An 18,223-nucleotide genomic window follows, 5' to 3' on the forward strand; every position below is an offset into this window, starting at 1 on the left:
ATACCTGTATCATCGGGAGTAGCCAGCATGGATTCACCAAGGGGAACTCATGCTGGACCAACCTGATAACCTTCTGTGCAGAAGGGACTGGCCTGGTAGATATGGCACCCATGCAGCCTGGGAGAGTGTGTGAAAGTGACATTTTTCTCAAGATGTGTCATTTTCTAAAGCCCGTATTTCCTTCTAATCCCTTTTCCTTCCACCTTTCCCTGTTGCAATGGGGATTGTTTTCATCTCGTGACATCACCAGAATGGCTGACAGATGTCGAAAGCACATCTTGGAAGAAAGTCTTGTATGGCAAAGGAAGAATAACTGTGGTCACAGCACAGAGAGAGCAGATACGTCTCCCTAAAATGATTTTATAGCCTTATTTGCATTTAAAAAAGGGGATTTTGTTAGAAGCAGCAAGGAAATATGAGAAATTCGGCAACTCAAATAAAGAACAAGCGTTAAAAAAAAAAAAAAAAAAAAAAAATCCAGTTCTACCAAATCATATCTACTTCAAGGAGCAGCAAAGATTTGAGTGTAAGAGAGTGGCCAGACTGCAGCTGATGCAGGTTCCCTCCCCACTGTAGGAAATTAGGGGGCCCAGCAGGTGTTGCCCCTGAGCCCAGCCAAAGCCTGGTTTCTGGAGAAGGTATAGGAAGGGATAGACCTACCGCATCCTTCTTTAAGCCTCTCTGCCAGGACACGGTACAGCCAGAGGCTGAGACCTGCACGGTGGACCTCTGCTGCAGCGCGACAGTGCCATGTGTCCCAGGAGTGGAGGTGGCACAAGCCAGAGCTGCTTGTGGCGGGGCGGGGGGGTGGGGTGGAGAAGGGACTGAAACCGAGTTTTAAATGGACACCCGTGTGTGATTCCCACAGTATGGGACAGGGCTGGTTCAGACACTGCAAGCTCAGTGTACCCAGGTCCACTGGTAGCAAGCATTAAATGGTGCTTGGCATAATGCTCCCTCCTCCCCCTCAATATATGTTAAGGAAAAGCATGGACTCTGCTAACAGTGCCTGGTAAATGTGGCGTTGGATCAGGCAGATCTCCATTGTCAGAAGGGCAGAAAAAATAAATGTTTAAGAACAAGAGGATTCCTTTACCAGGTGGAACTGCGCCAGGCTTCTCAGCTCTGTGCACAATTTTAGCTCGCTGCAAAATTACCTCTGTTGATTCACCTTCCTCCAGCAAGTGATGGGATAGCAGAGGCTGGTGATATGGATCCCAGGTGAAAAATAAGCAGAAGCAATATGTCAGGGCTTTCATCACATCTGTACGAGATGTGATTTTTCCTCCTTGCCAGATGTACCTTTTTTTGTACACGGACATTAACTCTCATGGAACAATATTTGATTAGCCTTAATTTTCAGGCTGGATCCCTGCCTGTTTCTCTGGCTGAGCAGCCCAAGGCTCCCCCCCGCCGCTGTGGTCAGCTTTTGGCAGGACTTGCACCTCTGTCACTGCGAGAAGCCGGGGCGAAGCGCAGGCAGGGTCTCTAATGCACTGCAGTGGAGCCCAGCCGCTTCCAATGCGGCTGGCTCAGCCTCCTCTCTGCCATCACTGGCTGGTTCATTAACATCAAACCGTTCGAAAGGATGGAAATTAAATTATATTTAGGTCAGAAACATATTTTAAGCAAAAATACCTATTATATTTAAAGCATCTTGTTCAGAGACTTTCTGTCTGCTGCTTCCAGGATGGCTGCACAAATGCTCAATGTCCTTAATATGTTTTTTAATGATACAGCAGGCGCTTCCAAAATCTTATTTTTGTTTAAATATAAATTAGGTTCGTTCTCTCTCTCAATCTAATTAATGCTGGTAAATAAGAAAGCACCTTCTGGCAGCTCATTTAGGTATCCCAAGCAGGCAAAAGCCCAGATTTCCCTGGATAGGTTTGAAAGAGAAAATAGCTGTGCCATAGTGATGGAGCTATAGTCCTGGACAGCCGGGCGCTGCCGACGCTCTGCCCTACAGGTGGGGCCAGGCGGGCAGGCAGCTTTCCAGGAGCACCAGCAGTCAGACATCACTCTCCACACTTGGGGCTGCCACTCATTTTAAGCAAGTGGCCTCTCCGTGACTCTCCGTGCAATCACATCTTAAACAGCTTCAAGCATCTGGCTATGCCTCCTATCAAGATTGTATGAGTGATGATCTCCTTGGACTTTATAAATATTGATCTTTATTCTGGAAGCAGCTCAGCAGACCGAAGCTACTCTTCAGCCCCGGCTCCCATGCTCCTGGAGAAGATGCTGTGTTGACTCACAGTCAATACACTTTAAACTGGAGTATATCGTGATGTTTAGGGATCCTTGCTTAGATCAGTACTCAAAGCCTCCTGTGAACAAGCCACAGACATGGTTACCTTGCCCAGGGCTTCAAATGGGATGAGGCAATACCAGACCTAGAACAGCGCAATTTTTTGCAGCACTGTATGACCCCTATCTTCTGCAAGGGACGGAGCCCACAGCCTCACCTGTTTACACCGACACACTCCAGAGCTGAGGAACGGCTGCCGCCGCTTCTCCTCCACAACCCACCCAGGAGAGCAGACTGGACAGCTCGCTGTTTTGCCCTGCTGCTGGCATGTCCTTCCACCTGCTCGTAAACTTGCCATTTCCACAAAGGATTCATCTTGCATTTAATTCCTAAGACAATTTTCTCTCTCCTACGGGGGCCCAGCAGGAGACAGAGACCCAAGCGCAGCTGGCTGCTTGCCCCCCCGGCCCTGTCAAACCTCCCCGCAGCAGCACGCCCTGGTGTGCAGGCATCCCCCAGGCAGGGCTCCTTGGATGTCTCAGGGAGGAGGCGATGCTATTTTTCTGCCCTTCCTCCAGGGGATCTTCAAATCCCTCCACTCTCACTGAGCAACAGTCTGTTTAATATGAGTCTGTTTGAAGATGGCAGCAACACAGGAAGAGTTGGATGGAGGAAGCCAATTTTTAGGAGCTTAGTAGAAAGGATGAAAATATTCCTGTTTTCCAGTGTCAATAGTGATCTTCCCCTCCACCAGCAGCTTCACTGATCTGCTCTGGTCTGGGAGGGACATCTACTGTGTTCCCTGACGTGAAATGGGAGCAGGGACAGGGTATGAGCAGCCTGAGAAACGCCTTTTTCTTTCCAGCTTGAGCTGCAATGCCCTGGCCTCAAGCACACTCATCAGATAAAATGCACTTTAGGCTGAAAGCCAGTGAAGAAACTGGTTTGAATGGGGTTACACAGAACACTCACCCAGGACGGCTTCAGCACTCAACTGTGCTCATGCTGTTATTGGGTTAGCGTTAATGCAGCACATGTGGTCCAGCAGCCAGAGGAAATGGCTGGGGCCTTCCTCGGAATTGATGGCTTTATCCCTTGCGTTAGCACCAGCCTCCTGGCGGTGCCTGGCTTTGCTTGCAGCAGCGGCTATTCTTCCTCTTCTGGCACACGTGCACAGCCCTGCTTCAATTGCCAAAAAACCCCAAACAACCAAAAAACCCAACCAACAAAAAAACCAAAAAGGCACCATGGATTGTACATGCTTCTATTCATTTAAGCACTGCTTGTCACGACAGGGCAGTAGCAGCGTGTAGTTGTCCTTCGACAACAGCCCTAACCGGCTGCAACAGGGCAGAGCAGCCACCCTTTGGGGAGCTAGAAGCTGTCGGAAAGGGCAGGAACAATGACGGCATCTGCTCGTGTGCATCGACCTCGCCAGTCCTGCCAGGGCTGCGTGTGGCGGCTGACAGGCGGAAGGCAAGCCCTGCAAACCCTGCACTGATTCCCTCGTGGGAAGTGTGCTTTGCTGAACGATAAAAATTACAACCGCCGTACAAACCACAATTAAATGTGTTTATTAAGTAAAACCACTACTTTATAGATGATTATGCTGGATATAGATTCAGTATCCGTGCTGTTATAGTAAAACCAAGTATTTCTTCACTTAAGCTTTAGTAAACCTACAGTTTGATTTTGCAGACTAAAAACTCAGTATAAACTACTGGTGAGTTACGAGCATGAGTAGTTGTACTGTATTCAGAATTAGTTATCGGTTTCTGTCTTTGGCTCCTTGTAAATCTACCTGCCTTTCTCCAGTGTTAACCTTGAATTCAACCAGACTAAATCTAGACAGAATTGGTACAGCACTTTTTTTCCTATTAGCTGATCACTGAATCCGACTTACCAGCTCTGTGGCTTGACATCTAGAAGCTTGATACCAGATCTTGGAAGCCTGTCTATACGAGAGTATCATTTTAACTAGCAGTACAATGTCTGTGAGACCTCCGCCATCAGACTATGCTTCCCTCGAGGAAGAAGGAAAGGAATGGAAGTGCTGATCAAAAAGGGTGTCCCTCAGCACCAGTGCAATAGAACATCCTTCCTGGAAGTGTAGGAGATTCCAGGAGGCATTCAAGGAAGCTCTGCTGCAGCGTGATTTCAAATAGTCCTTTCCCCCAGAAGAGCCTCAATTTTTTTTTTTTTTTCTTGAATCTAGTAAATCAAAATGACAAGCAAACAACATTCCCAACTAGGACATGACAAACTGGAAGATGAAAAAGAGAAGTTTCTCTTTATTTATTCCTCTTTAAAATGACTTGGAAGCAAATTTAAAATACTATTAAAAAAAAGCGGGGGGTTTTAAAATATTAAGAAGCTGAAAATAAAACCACGCAGGACACATTACAAGGTTAGCAGAACATAGAAAGCATAGTTCATATAAAACAGATTTACAGTCTCAGTGAACAGCAAATTCATGCTGCCCATGTAAATGGAACAGCATGTAATACTGTCCCTACCCTCTGGAACACAAAATTCTTTTATCATTTTATTTTATTGTAGTACTGGATAGGAAAACACAACAATTTAAAAAACCCAACATTTTTAACTGAAAGAGAAAAAACATTAAAAATATGACATTGCTCTGTAGGCACTGACAAATGTTCTTCTATGGTAAAAGTGTGCCAAAGCAGAATTTGAAATTGCATAATTCCTCTTAAAATGTTACAGCCCTGGTGTGACGTCAAATAAAAACGATGCTATTTCTCTGGCACTGCCTGACTACAGTCCTGCCCAACACAAACTGTCTGCAACACTGGTGTTCGGACATGGCTGGGCAGAAGCGACAGGCAGCAATACTGGAAAATGAAGGTATCTCCTGATAAGTCAGAGTGCTCTGACAGCTCAGATCCGTGGAGGCCTTTCATGACACTGACAAAGAGTGACTGTGTGTGCGTGCCAAGGCTTTCATTCTGCGTGTTTCAAGTTACACCTGACCTTGAGGTGCTAACCTAGTTAGGAGAGAATGAGAGCAAGAAAAGGCTGCTGCCCACAGGGCTGCTTAGAGATAGCCACTCCAGCGGCCAGCAGCTGCTGGCAGGAGGTCAGCTACAAGCCCTGTCCAAGTTTGCCAATCAGCAGATGATGCTTCCCTCTCCTCACTGAGCACAGTCAGCTGTAACGTTACTTACACCCTCCTCTGCAGAGCACTCTGATCAGACCACGGAGCACTTAGTCCTCTGAGGGCAGGGACGTGGACTTCACTAGGATCTGCAACAAAACTAACTCGAAGAATTTCGGGGGGAGGCAGCTGCTGGGGCCTTGGAGAAGGTTAAAGCAGTGCCTGTGCAGAGCACCCTGAAGCAGATTTTACCTTGCAAGCATCCTCACTTCTGACACTTGTCCTCCCCTACCTGTTTTGGCACATGCAGCCTTCCTGCTCCCCCTTCTCTAGCAGGCGAAATGGCTGAGATTAGCAGTCCTGAGCCCCAGTGCCCCTGCACACAGGGGAGGAAAGATGCACTTCGGTCTTCTGTTTTACTAGGGAGTGTCTGGCTTAAAAAGTCACTTTTTATAAAAAACACCATGGCAGGAAGCAGTTAATCAAACATATCCTCAAACATGCGTCGCCCCATGGCTATGTAAACCTCTTTTTCTTCTGGCGTCATCTGGGCCACCAGCTCAGGGCGCTGGCTCACTTGGCTGTACGAATGCGGACGCCCAGCCACTGTGACAGTGGGGTCCTCTGCCACCACCTCAAACTCTTCATCCTCCTCCTCATCCTCCAGCCCATATGCTGTGGTGGCTGTGGCGGGAGGGCGGGGAGGGGATTCCTCCTCCGACTCGCTTGTCTCGCTCTCAGAGTCACTAGCATTGGCACCCGAGAGAGGAGCGGCACCTCCAACAGTGACTGTTGAAGCAGAAGGTGTCTTCTTCTCGTGGATAAGCAGGGCACGCATCACCTCCTCATTGTCATCCAGAGCTGCACGGCCCTCCTCACGCTCCTGGAAAGCATCCAGATCCCGGCCCCCTGAAAAGAGACACAAGGGAATAATTGTTTCCTCACAGAGATCTGGGTGATGACCCTGAAGGCTTTCTGGACCCATAGTTAATTACTGCCACTGAGCATGCTTGGTTAAGTCACATCCTTTCTCTATGCCAGCTCCTCCTCTCCCTCAGAAGACAGGGATAGTTACGTTTTCTCCTACTGTACACTAAAAGTCACCTAAAGGAGCCAATTCAAAACTACACGTGAATTAAATGTTTAACAGAAAAGCAGGGTGAGAAGTCACCATGGCTGGTGAATAACAACAACATCTGCTACAGACTGCAGGAGGAGGTTGTTTCAATCACCTCACTTTGTTCAATCTATTCGGAAAAAGTTTTGGGATCTGTATGCTCGAAAGGTGTTACAGGCAAGAAAGAACATTAGCTATCTTCTGGCCATTATTTTACATCCATTTTCTTCACTTCTGCTGTACCTACATATTCCCCTCCTCTCCTGAGCACTGCACTGGTTCCAGGGTCTCATGCTCACAAATGCAATTCCCTTTGCTGTCTTCTCTTCCTATGGCATCAACAGTTTCATTCTATAATCCTCAAATGACCTGGTAGATTGCATCTATTGATTCACTCTTGTAAAAATCATAGAAGGTTTCTATTTCCTATTTTTAGTATGTAAGCTTAAATAGCACACCTACCAAAGCAGAATGTTTCTACTAGTGCTTACAAGATCTTGACTACTGTCCATGGACAACCTGACCTCGACATGAATGAAAATAAAAGCAAAGACAATGAGAAACAAACAAATCAATGAAGACTCACCTGCCATGGTGACGGACCTTCCTACTGTACTGCCTGAAGCTTTACTTCTAACGTGTTCTTCATATAAAACACATTTTGAAAAAATAATTGGCAAGAAGGCAGCTGGGAGCACAAAACCACTGCTGGTATATTTAGTAGGCTTCAGAGTGACTGAGTGTTAATAAATGTTATTTTTCGCCAGTGACCTATTAGTGGGGCACCTTTCTAGATGAGACTGAAAGACCTTTGTCCAAAAGCAATAAACTCTGAAGGTGGAAGACGTATCAGATAATTCACATTTTAGAAGCACAAACAATTTTGTGGGTAACTCAGCTTTACTGATCTAGATTTCAATTCTGCATCTAATAAACCAAGATTTTTTACATCTGCCTACACACGGGTACTTCGCACAGCAGAGGGGAGCAGACAAAATCTGGAGTGTAAGGAGCAGCAGCTGTACACACACAGGGGAACAATTTTTGACAGCACTCTAAGAGCATCACATAAGCAGCACAGTACTTCTGGCTCTCTGAATTTTCTTACCGTCTTTGATTTCATCGGGGTCATAAGCCCCCTGCACCGTGCTCTCTCGTAGCCAAATTGGTCTCTCTCTGGCCGGCTTTCCTTCACTTGCAGACCGGTTAAGATCCTCCTGGTCCTCCATGCTGATGACAACGTTCTGGGTATATAAGTCCTCATATGATGGTCCTTTTGTAGTCCATGCTTCCCGATGGTGTCCACCTGCAAGGCCAGCTGCTGTCCCTGAACCAGTACCAGCTGCACGCTCCTTGCTACACAAAAGTCAAAGAGAGAAAACCAGAGCACTCAGAACAAGCCCTTCCTCAGCCAACATTGCAACACTTGATTGCAACTATGATTAGTTATCTCCCCTGGTCTGCACTGAGAACTTGCATTCTGATTTCTAACATGTGGTGCCAGGATTTTCTACATCAGCAGCTTCCTGTTTTGGGCACCTTGGGGGTCTCTAATGGGAAACTCTACATGAGACCATGGCAATGTCCACAATAGACACTGAAAATAAGAGACAGCACTAAGGTTGCTGATGCAGTCACATAAAATCAAACATAGAATCCCAGGATACACTGAAATAAAAGTCACAGCAGCAAAACATAGTTGAACAATTATGTGGTATTTGGAAAAGTCTCTTTTTGGCCTTTCACAGCAACCCTATACTGCATTAAAAAAAGCACTAAAGTTTAAGCAAGTCAGATGATAGGCCCAGAGACCCAGCACACTCAGATCTGTGAACCATTATTAATCACAGGACCAGTGAAGGAGTTACCTAATCATGAAAAACACAGTTCTCACCTTTGCTTGAATTGTGAGTGACAATGCCTGTGGTGAGTCACACGTCCTGTGTTACACAGGAGGTCTGTACTACCCACAGACACAGCCCTGGGAGGACTGGGGAGTCCTGGCAGAAGGTGAGAGGGCACCTTCAAACCAGAGGACTAGGGCTGGGCAAAGAGCTTCGTTGTGGTGGTGGTGTGTTGGAGGAGGCAAGACAGAACTGTCTTCATTGGGGAAAAGCTGCAGAAAGGAAGGTGATGACTGATGTGAAGGGTATGGCAGTCAAAGCCTAGGCCTCCTTTGTTTTCTGAGAGGAGCTGCAGCCAGCACATTTTCCTCCACGCTCCCTTCTAGCTCGGGAGACTGATGCAGAAAAAAACCAACCAAATCACATTCCTGCTTGGATCTGATGGAAAGAGGACATCAGGTGGAGTATTTTCTGCATAGTGATGGCAATAAGCCTAAAATACTCTCTCTGGCCTGTGCTGCTACATATGCAATTATCAGGAAAAGCAGCTGAATGGAAACTCACTGCTCTCCAGGTGAGGAAAACCAAATGTGACCATTGCTCTAATTCAAAACCATATTTCATCTTCTCAGAGAAACAGATCCACTGCAGGCTGCACCCACCCTCAGCCATATAATTTCAGTCGTGTGACTGCCAGTGGTACCTAAGGCTTTTCACAGGTAACAGGCCTGCCTGGACTCCTCCAGAGCAAATCATCAAGGATAATCACCGTGTTCCTGCCCTCCTGCCAGCTGAGCTGACAGAAGCTGTCAGCGAGCACAGTTCAGTCACTGCTATCTACCCAATAACATTTCCTCCAACCCAGAAGCTTAAAATAAGGTTGCAGTTGGAGAAGACCTGAGTAATATGTATTTTTTTTTTTAAATTCAGCAAGGACTTAACCACAGCTTGATGAACTCATTCTGCTGAATTTTTAGGGGCAAACAGTGAAGGGAAAATACACAGGTAGGTGATAATCGCCCTTATCCAGATGAAAAATAGCTGTGCCTTCAGCCACAGTTAGGATTGAGGGCTACTCACAGCCTCCCAGTAGTGAGCTTGCTGGGGTATGTTAGCAAAACACTTCACAGCATCCATTTTAACGTGTGTCCACACACTAACAGATTCTCTCCTGCGGCCAGCCCCACCAGGAGACCTTCACTGCAGCTTTTGATTTTGGGGCAGAGGACTCATGCCCATGTATTCCTTATATAACCTAAGGAATCACACAGAGACCTTCTTCCCAGTGCGTTATTTCAAATGTTGGTACCTTCCAGCTCATAAGACAGGCGTGTGTTCTGTGAAAAGCACCACTTTGCTTCCCACACAATAGAAATCTCTAACGAGCGTTTCCCTGACGATTTTATGTAATCCACTTTCCTCACACGATACACAATGCAGCTCTCCCTCCCCATGACTGCAGCGTGACAGCTAAATACTCGGTAGCACCAGGGCTGCCTACTAATACTTCTGCACAGAGGTCCCCCGTAAGTGTGCCTGAAATGGACTTTTTTCCTATGTGGTATCATTTAGCAGCAAAACAACATCCACGACATCAGGAACATTTCAAAAATAAAAGTAACAACTCTAAGAGACACTTACAGTATGAATTACTTTAAGCCATCTATTGCAGTGTCCCACGCATAGGTGGAACCATCTAGACACTTTCTATGTACTTTTGGACCCTGGTTTGCTTTGCAAATGTGTCTCAGTTTACTTCCTTTTTTGTGGAACTGCACCTTCAGCAACATTGTTGGTAGGAGTCAGCAGCCCCTCAAGACCAGGGGAATACTCCTTACTGCCAGAAGAGATCTTATTGCTCAGCACCCCTATTCCAAAGTACAGGGTTAAACACCATGCATCAGGCATCAGCAAAGGCCAGATATGTGAGCTGCTTTACTCTTAAATATCTCTCTCTCAGACCAAGATCTGCTTTCCCCCACCTAGGTCTAGACTTTGTGTGGCCATCCTGCAACCTGGAACCGCTCAGACAGTGGCTGCTCAGTGGCCCAGATGTGGCTACATTTGCTCTGTTACCCATCAGTTGTTTTACCCTAATGGAAATCCCTTAATGAGTGGTTAGCTGCCTTTAAATGTGATATAAATCATCCTTGACATAGCTGAGGTATGACCCACAGAAACCACACTGTGCAATGGGGAAACTACTTGAAATTTTCATCTCAACCCTGCCTAGACTATTAAGAAAAGGTCTTGCATAATGGGAATAACTTTTTATGCCATGTTTGAAATAAAGCACTTTTTCACTTAGCTGCTATTAAGAGTTTGAACTTCACAGCAGACAACCCATGGTCCTTGATAGCATGACCACAAAAAAATAATTCTGTGAAGATTTTTGTTATATGAAATCATGCTATTTTGACATAAGAAAATGAAGAGGATATTAAAATCCATCTGTTTTAGAAAACCACAGAGAAGGTTTATATAAAGCAGGTTTCTTTTGAAACCTGTGGGGCTAATTCATGCTCTGCCAAGATTAAGAAAATTAATGGCCTCCTAGAAAGACATAAATGAAGATCTGCCCTGTTTCCCACAGCAGGTGAATGACAGTTACGCAATGTCAGTGTGGTCCCTTAGAGCTATAACTCTCCTGAACACACATGAAGTTGCATGTGTTGGTGCAAAGAGAAGATGCAGGCACTTTATGACCTTTCCTGTTTGTTTCAGAATCATCGAATGTCAGTTTTGTCAATGATTTCAGACACTCAAGACTCCATAAAAACAGAGAGAATAAATGACCCAGAGTTTGGCACTTTCAAATAAAAATTTCACAGCAGCGCTTTTATGCAATTAGCTGTTTTGAATTAATAAGAGTTAACAAATAATTAAATCATAATGCGTGCTGAAGAAAGTTGTATTCAAGTAAGCATTTAAAAGGCTGCCTATTTATTTTGTCATTCCTTGCACAGAGTAATTAATCATTTACAATGTTTTTTAAGTATTTAAGAGTCAAGTAAGTGGGTGCTGCTATTTAATCATGGGACTGCACCAGGCTTCTGCTGTGATAATTTCCTGTGCACAGAAGGGGAAGACTGAGAAATCACTCTCTTTTTGGTGGGGTTATCCCAGTTCTACTATTTAGACTATGGAAAAGGATTTTTAAAGCAAAGTCTAGTGATTAAGCTTGGGCATAAAGGCTTCAAAGACTCTTCATATCACCAGAGACATATTGAGTGACCTTGGAAAAATCTCTTCCCCTCTCTACATTGCTTCTGTTTTTCTATTAGAACGATGAGGAAAATTAGCTACCTTCTTGGCTAGAAAAAGACTATGAATAGACAAAGAATTTTTTATTATATTAATTAGAAACTGTTTACCATGAATATACAAGGAATAGTCTCTCTCAAGGTTAGTCTGAGAGGAAAAAAAAAAAGTATCCTGCTTGCTCTCCCATTAACTAAATCCAAGCACCCCAAGGCACTGTGGGAACGCTTCCCTTCGTGGTACATTCCTCCCTGCCACGTTGAGTTTTTGGTGGTTTTTTTTAAACACAGAGAAGAGCATCACATTTCACCACAGCTGACAAAACTGACAGCTCCCCACATCTTTCTGCATTATTTAAACATCATCTGTTTTTGTACAGCTAGGAATGTTCTGAAAGAAAGTGTCATTTCCCATGGGTAGGAACATTTTAAAGAGTTTTTGACTATAACATGGTCACCTCCCAAAAAGAAGAGGTGTGTAACAAGTAGGAGAAAATCAGAAGAAAAAAAATATCCTTATTACAAGTAATGTCTTTGAACCAGAATGTAGTTATATGTGGATTTGAAATGCAAAGGCTAGAATTCAGATAGCTTAGTTTCAAAGCTGTATAGAAGCAAAAGGAATAGATGAAAGATAAGGGTTTGAGAGAAAGAAGACAGTGTAGATGGCACCTTCAGAGCTTTTCCAAATGGTTGCAGTTTTCATTTCTTAAATACTAGGGCAAGGACTTGGTATTACATAGCAGCTGCAGCACAGCATGCAGCAGGTAATTCCAGTATCCCACCCCACAGAAAACTACGTGCAGGAGGCTGACCAGAAGAATCATCATCTGCCTTGTTTAGTAAAAAATGGTTATGGCCCTTTGTCTCCTCAGAAACCACACACTCCATGGGGAATCTGCCAGCAGCTTGCATAGCTGGTGCTGAACAAGTAAGCCTTCAATGCAGCCAGAGGCTGCACAAGGTTTGGGAAAGGCTCACGGAGCACACGAATTCACCACAGGGAAGCAGCGCAGCAAGAGAAGACCAGGCCCGCTCCCACCTCTGCTTCAGGGCGGGAATCTCTGTGGGTTCTGGCTCCAGGATTTCATAGGCCAAGTTAACATCTTCCGTTTCACGAAGCAGCGCGTAGATGGGCTCAATCTGCTCGTTAAATCTTGCCACGAGTGTCCTTGCATCCTTTTTCGGCATCGCCGACTCATCTTCTTCCACTTCAGTCTCACAGAAAGTACAGCGGAAAGTTCCTAAAATGAAAAAAGTTGCAAAGCGTTGGAAGGAAAGCAACAGGCGCTGCTCTTTGTACAGCCTTTTAAACAGCAATGCTTTGCTGTTTTCTTAGCTTGATGCTAAATAGCTTTTCTCCCCGTGACGATCCCTTCCCACACACAGTGTACCTGGTTGTTATTATTTAAGCAGAAAACAAAGCAAGCATTTTGATGTCATCCAGCGATACCCAGTTGGGTACAGTTTCTCGCTCTGAAAAGCCCAGATAGGCTGCAGCACCTCTACTGAGACATCTCCTAATCCCATTCCCTCTTTTTTGCTGCACATTTTAAGCATCAACTATGACTGGGCTGTGATAAAAAACTTCACAATATGCCCTTAGGAGTTCAACTTATCTGTTTCAGGTGCTTGCATTGGTATCTCCCAGGCCACATGAACAGGCTAATTACACAAGGAAGCAGGGTGTACTTTTACACTGCAGCAACCACCCTGCAGTAACTGCTAGTATTACCATTTTCATGCTGCAACTAATGCAAAAAAGATGGCTTCTCCTTCTGTTTCTGGGCCAAAATATGCAGAATAGCCACTACTGCAGAGGTGCAAATGCAAAAACATATCCTACCTAACCCCCATATTCACTTCTCGAAATTAAGAATGGCAAGATACGAATCGTATGAATGGCAACTAAAAATAAGCTCCTTTTAAAGACCTCATTAGGATGTATAAAACCAGGTCAAACATAACGGCAACTGAAATGGTTGCGTGGCAATGCAGTTTCAAAAAACCTACTGAACTCCTGAACAGCAGGCTTTTCAGTTTCATCGCTCCATCTGCGAGGACATGCACAGTAGGACCTTACCATATGGTCCACTACGAGGGGAGCAGCACAGTGTAATGGCTTATCCTTCCAAGTGCTGGACTGAGAATGTATCGCTGCCTCCTCAGAACACTTACATCCAGAGAGCGATGCCCACAGGCTTCCTGATTTCTCTTGTCCCTGTGCGTTGTGTTCATTTTGATTTATTTATTCATCTTATTTATTATGTGATTTATTCTGTGGCACCTATATACATCTACCATAATCTCTCGATACCCCAATGAAGAAAGGAAATTATCTTTTTACCAACAGGGAGCCTGAGGCTAGGTCATACCAGGGAAATTATACGCTTATGTCTAAAAAATCAGTATTAGAATCAGTGTTGAAGCCTGCTATACCACAGCAATGCTATGTACAAACACAGTCGAAAGAATAGGGTTTGCCTAGGGCACACTGGCATGATGTAATGAGACAGGCTGGTAAGCCAGGGCTTCTGGTATCTTACTTTGCTGCTTACACAGATTTGCTAGTCTTGTCACTTCGTTTTTCTGTGTACCTCCTTCTCTGCCTGTAAGACAGCGATAAAAACAGACCTAACTTCTTCACTGATGGCTGTGAGGGCTAGACAATGCTTGCACGCTTCTTGGAAAACACACACCACTGTTTGTGACAGGAGGCAGATCTGACACCTCTCACCATAGTCTGTAGAGATGCAGTTTTCTACCTCGGCACCATCTAAAGTAGCTTTTGTTGATCGTTTCTCATATTAACGCAAGTGTGTTGTATATGTGGCCTGCAGTATGTACACATTTCCTGCAATAAACTCTCTCTTTAGAAAGTTTGTCTCATCTACATGTAAAAGCTAGAGCACTGAACAACAGCAGTATGCAAAGTAAAGCATAAATGGATAAAGTGCTCTTCTCTCCCATCCAAGCATGAAACACTCAGATTATTTTTGCAGGCTGTAAAAATTGCCCCTACTGATTAAAAAACCGCACATTATATAAGCTGTCAGCCCAGCAAGCACTGAAGCCAAAGTTTGGTCTCCTTATCCCACATCTGAGGCTACTGGCATGACAAACTGGCAAACAAATTGAATCAATTTAAAATAATTACCACATCTCAGTTCCCCCAATGGACAAAGTGAACAAACACAGGTTAATGAGGAAAACTCTCCTCTTTTTACACCACCCCAAAAGTCCTGTTACACGTTCCTGAGACAGCTCAGACTTTTCACGCTTCCTTCTGTGAAGCCCATGAGTATTTGCAAAATATTAAGATCGTAGGGAGAATGGTTCCAATTCAGAATACCAAAAAATCAGAGGGTAAATACGGCTCTAATGAAACGGAACTCCTAAAGCTATCATGGATTTGCTGCAACTTCCACCCCTCAGGGCTCTTAATAAGCACAAAAAAGAAAAAAAAAAAGTTAATAGATGAATTAAGAATCTGGGAATGGGTGAAATGACAAGCTTCCTCCATTAATATGCTGATTTTTTGAGGTGATGCAGCATTTTACAAGAGGTGTGTGTGAGAGAACTGGGAAGTTGCCTTGCCATGGCAGATGGCATTTATCTGTTGCAAACCTCTTTCATTAAGATTTTAAGAGGTTACAAAATGTCACCAGAGCTTTTATGACACGGCACATCACATCAGAAGTGACACATGTTCCTCACAGATATGAACTGCATGTGACAAACACGAAGTGAAAGCCATCCAAAGGCTGAGAATGGCAACGTTCCCACTCCAATGAGGTATTTCTTCCTTCAGCCCTTACACAACTGATAGTTTTCCATTCAAATATACTGCATAAACCAGGACAAGTAGATGTCTGGAGTGATGAGACGAGAGGCTTTCCTGCATTTTGCAAAACCTAATGGAGAGCACATACATCCCCTCCTTTCCATACAAGCTCAGGCACTCAACAAACATCTCTGGCTGCACGTTAAAAACCAGCCATCTGAAAGAGATCTCCTCATCTGCTCCCAGATTCTCCAGGGCAGATACACTGGTAATCTGGCTCCCCAAGGCATACTAAAGTTAAAGCAGCTCAAGCCCTGAAGTACAGGGCCAGAATATTGAGAGATAATTCCTAATGACTTGATTTCACTTGAGAGAAGGAAAAGGTCAACTGCCCATGCGCATTGCACGCATGATGTCCATGCTGCATCTGCTGTAATTAAGAGATTTAACTGGATATAGCCTTCCTAAGTCCAAGCCAGGCTCTGCTCACACCCTTCTCAAAGGGTTCAAGCTTCATCTCCAGCCCAGCAAGGTGTCTTCCATCCGCTCTGTCCTTTGCGATACTGCCCCAGACTCTTGCTACTCTGATACTTATAAACTACTTAATTTTCAGCCTAAGCTTATTCCCATTTATTTCAAACCTATTTACTGTTTCATCAAAACCTGTACCTCAGCTCAGCTAGTCTTCACCTTGCTGTTAATCCTACAGGTATATTTACAAACTGCTGTCTTACTCATCTCTCCACCTTCATTTTGCATGGCTCAATAAGCCACACATTTTTCTTTGCCTTTTAAAACTGGCCACTCATTGCTCCAACCATTCTATCAGCCCCATTGGGCACTTCCTCCAGTTTGCTCTCATCTTTCTGCTATAAAGCTGAAAATATATACAAGTGTCCAGATGAGTTCTCCCAAAAGCCCAATGGCATTAGTGCTTCTCTGATAGCCACTGAGACCTTTTAAGATGACAGCGTAGCAGACAATGAAAGTGCTGCCTTGATTATCAATGTGTGATTATCGCAAGATCTAGCAATGTCCCCAGATCTTTCTTCCTCCTCTGTAGTTTCCAGTGGATGAGCTCCACATTTATAGGAGACATCTGCATTAGATGCTAGGTGTGTGACCCTGTACTTTATACTATAATCTTTCAGCTTCTTTTTATTCCTCCAGCCTTCATCCTCATCCAATTCTTTATTCTTGACTGCATCACAAAACATTAAGCTAATTTATTTACAAAATCTCCCACAACGTTCTTTTAGAAGTAGCATTATTACCATTACATGGAGAGTGAGCTAACGCACAGATGGCACAATTTCAGAAGTATCTGCTGATTTGAGCAGTACTTGATTTGACATGCCTAAGAAACGCTTTTCTGAAACTTCTGTTTCAGAAAAGAGCATGCAGTATTTTTACCAATCTTCTTCCAAGCTCTAGAACTGGGCATCTCAAATGAGTTAGGAACACCAGCTAATGATAGCCTTTGAAAAGTTTAGCTCAAAATGACTAGTCCAAGACCACACAGAAACTCAGCTGGCCTGGAGGATCAGACCGTGTTCCTGTGGCTACTACAACAATTTTCTTCAAGAAATTCCCTCACTCTCATGCTGCACTTTTTTCTTTCTACGAAAAGACAGAAAAAAGTGCATTATATGTGCACAGCTCATCTCTGTTACTGAGCAAAGCACACATTTTGTGGGGGAAAAAATTACGTGATAGAGAAAAAGTTACAGGATGTATAAGCAACTTCAATTTCAGGACTCTCTAACGCCAAGTGCTTCATGTGATGTTAAAAAGAGAGTATTAAGACCTTGAGGAAAGTAGTTTCTTGGGTTCCTACCAACAGGAAGCCGGAAAAATGCCGCCCACCATGTGATGCTGTGCTGACAGCCATATAGTTGATCTCCAAACCTGAAGCGCTTGGTTCCACACCGGCCTCCACCATTTGACTGAGTGGAATAACACAGAATATCACAACCTGCTCGTGCTGCGCGGCTCGGCTGCAGGGGGAGCAGGCTGCCTTGCCAGCTTGCTTCCTGGCAACAATGGGAGGATGAGAAGGAAACACCTTGGGTCCTGCTGTAGCTTCTCGAAAGAGATGTGCTTTGTGGGAACTTGCTTTCCTACCTGCTTGCCCCAGGCCTGAGGTTTCCTACCCAGTTCTTCCCATCTGCTCCCATCCCAGTTCCTGGCTTTTCCCTGCTCTGGTGGTCCTGTTCTTGCTAGCAAGCCCTGGTCCATCTAGTTCCGCTTTCTCAGCGTGGTCTTCTCTCATGTCTCAGACTTCCCTGTCCAACCTTCTTTTCCTGGGCTGCTTTTTCCAATCTCAGCCTCTCCCCACTCCTGTGGCTCTCTGCCCCACACTCTTTGATCAGCTAATTTTGCTTCTTAATTTGAGCCCCATTCATCAGATTAATTTCCCATTTCAAACCAGGGAGATTAAAGATCTTTTCACAGCACAACCTGTCATTCAGAACACTCTAACACAGGCAAAGGAATATACATTTCTCCAGTCTCCTCCTCCATTTACCCATCAGCCCGTTCTTCAAAATCGCCAAACGGGTTTTTGATTAAATTTTCCTAAGGGATTTAAACTTAGTTGGATGCATAGAATAGAAAAACTCAGCATAAAGTGAGTGTATTACAAAGTTTTGAATAGCAAATAACATAGAGCAATTCCTACACCCGTCCTCCACAAACAATCCAAGCTCATGTAATGGAAATACTTAGCAGTATAAGTAATAGGCAGTGCTGTCAGTACAAATTATAATTAACTTCCTTTCATTTCTCATTGATTTTCAAGATTTAGAGGGCTGTTTATGACAGTACCTAAAGGCATTTCTCTCCTGAAT

The 18,223-nt window shown here is 44.4% G+C and overlaps 1 protein-coding gene across 1 annotated transcript in view; it reads right to left on the minus strand.

The window, feature by feature from the left end:
• Window positions 1–4,532: 4,532 nt before the first annotated feature.
• The window catches only part of GTF2E1 (general transcription factor IIE subunit 1), a 53,567-nt gene continuing 39,876 nt past the window's right edge, over window positions 4,533–18,223 (minus strand). The window contains exons 3-5 of the mRNA XM_065644510.1: window positions 12,633–12,834; window positions 7,595–7,842; window positions 4,533–6,278 (exon numbers count right to left, since the gene is read on the minus strand). Coding sequence (XP_065500582.1) covers window positions 5,848–6,278; window positions 7,595–7,842; window positions 12,633–12,834 — 881 coding nt within the window. The 3' untranslated portion in view covers window positions 4,533–5,847. The remainder of the gene's footprint in view (window positions 6,279–7,594; window positions 7,843–12,632; window positions 12,835–18,223) is intronic.

This window comes from Caloenas nicobarica, chromosome 1, assembly GCF_036013445.1.
Source record: "Caloenas nicobarica isolate bCalNic1 chromosome 1, bCalNic1.hap1, whole genome shotgun sequence".
In the NCBI taxonomy this organism is placed as follows: Eukaryota; Metazoa; Chordata; class Aves; order Columbiformes; family Columbidae; genus Caloenas; species Caloenas nicobarica.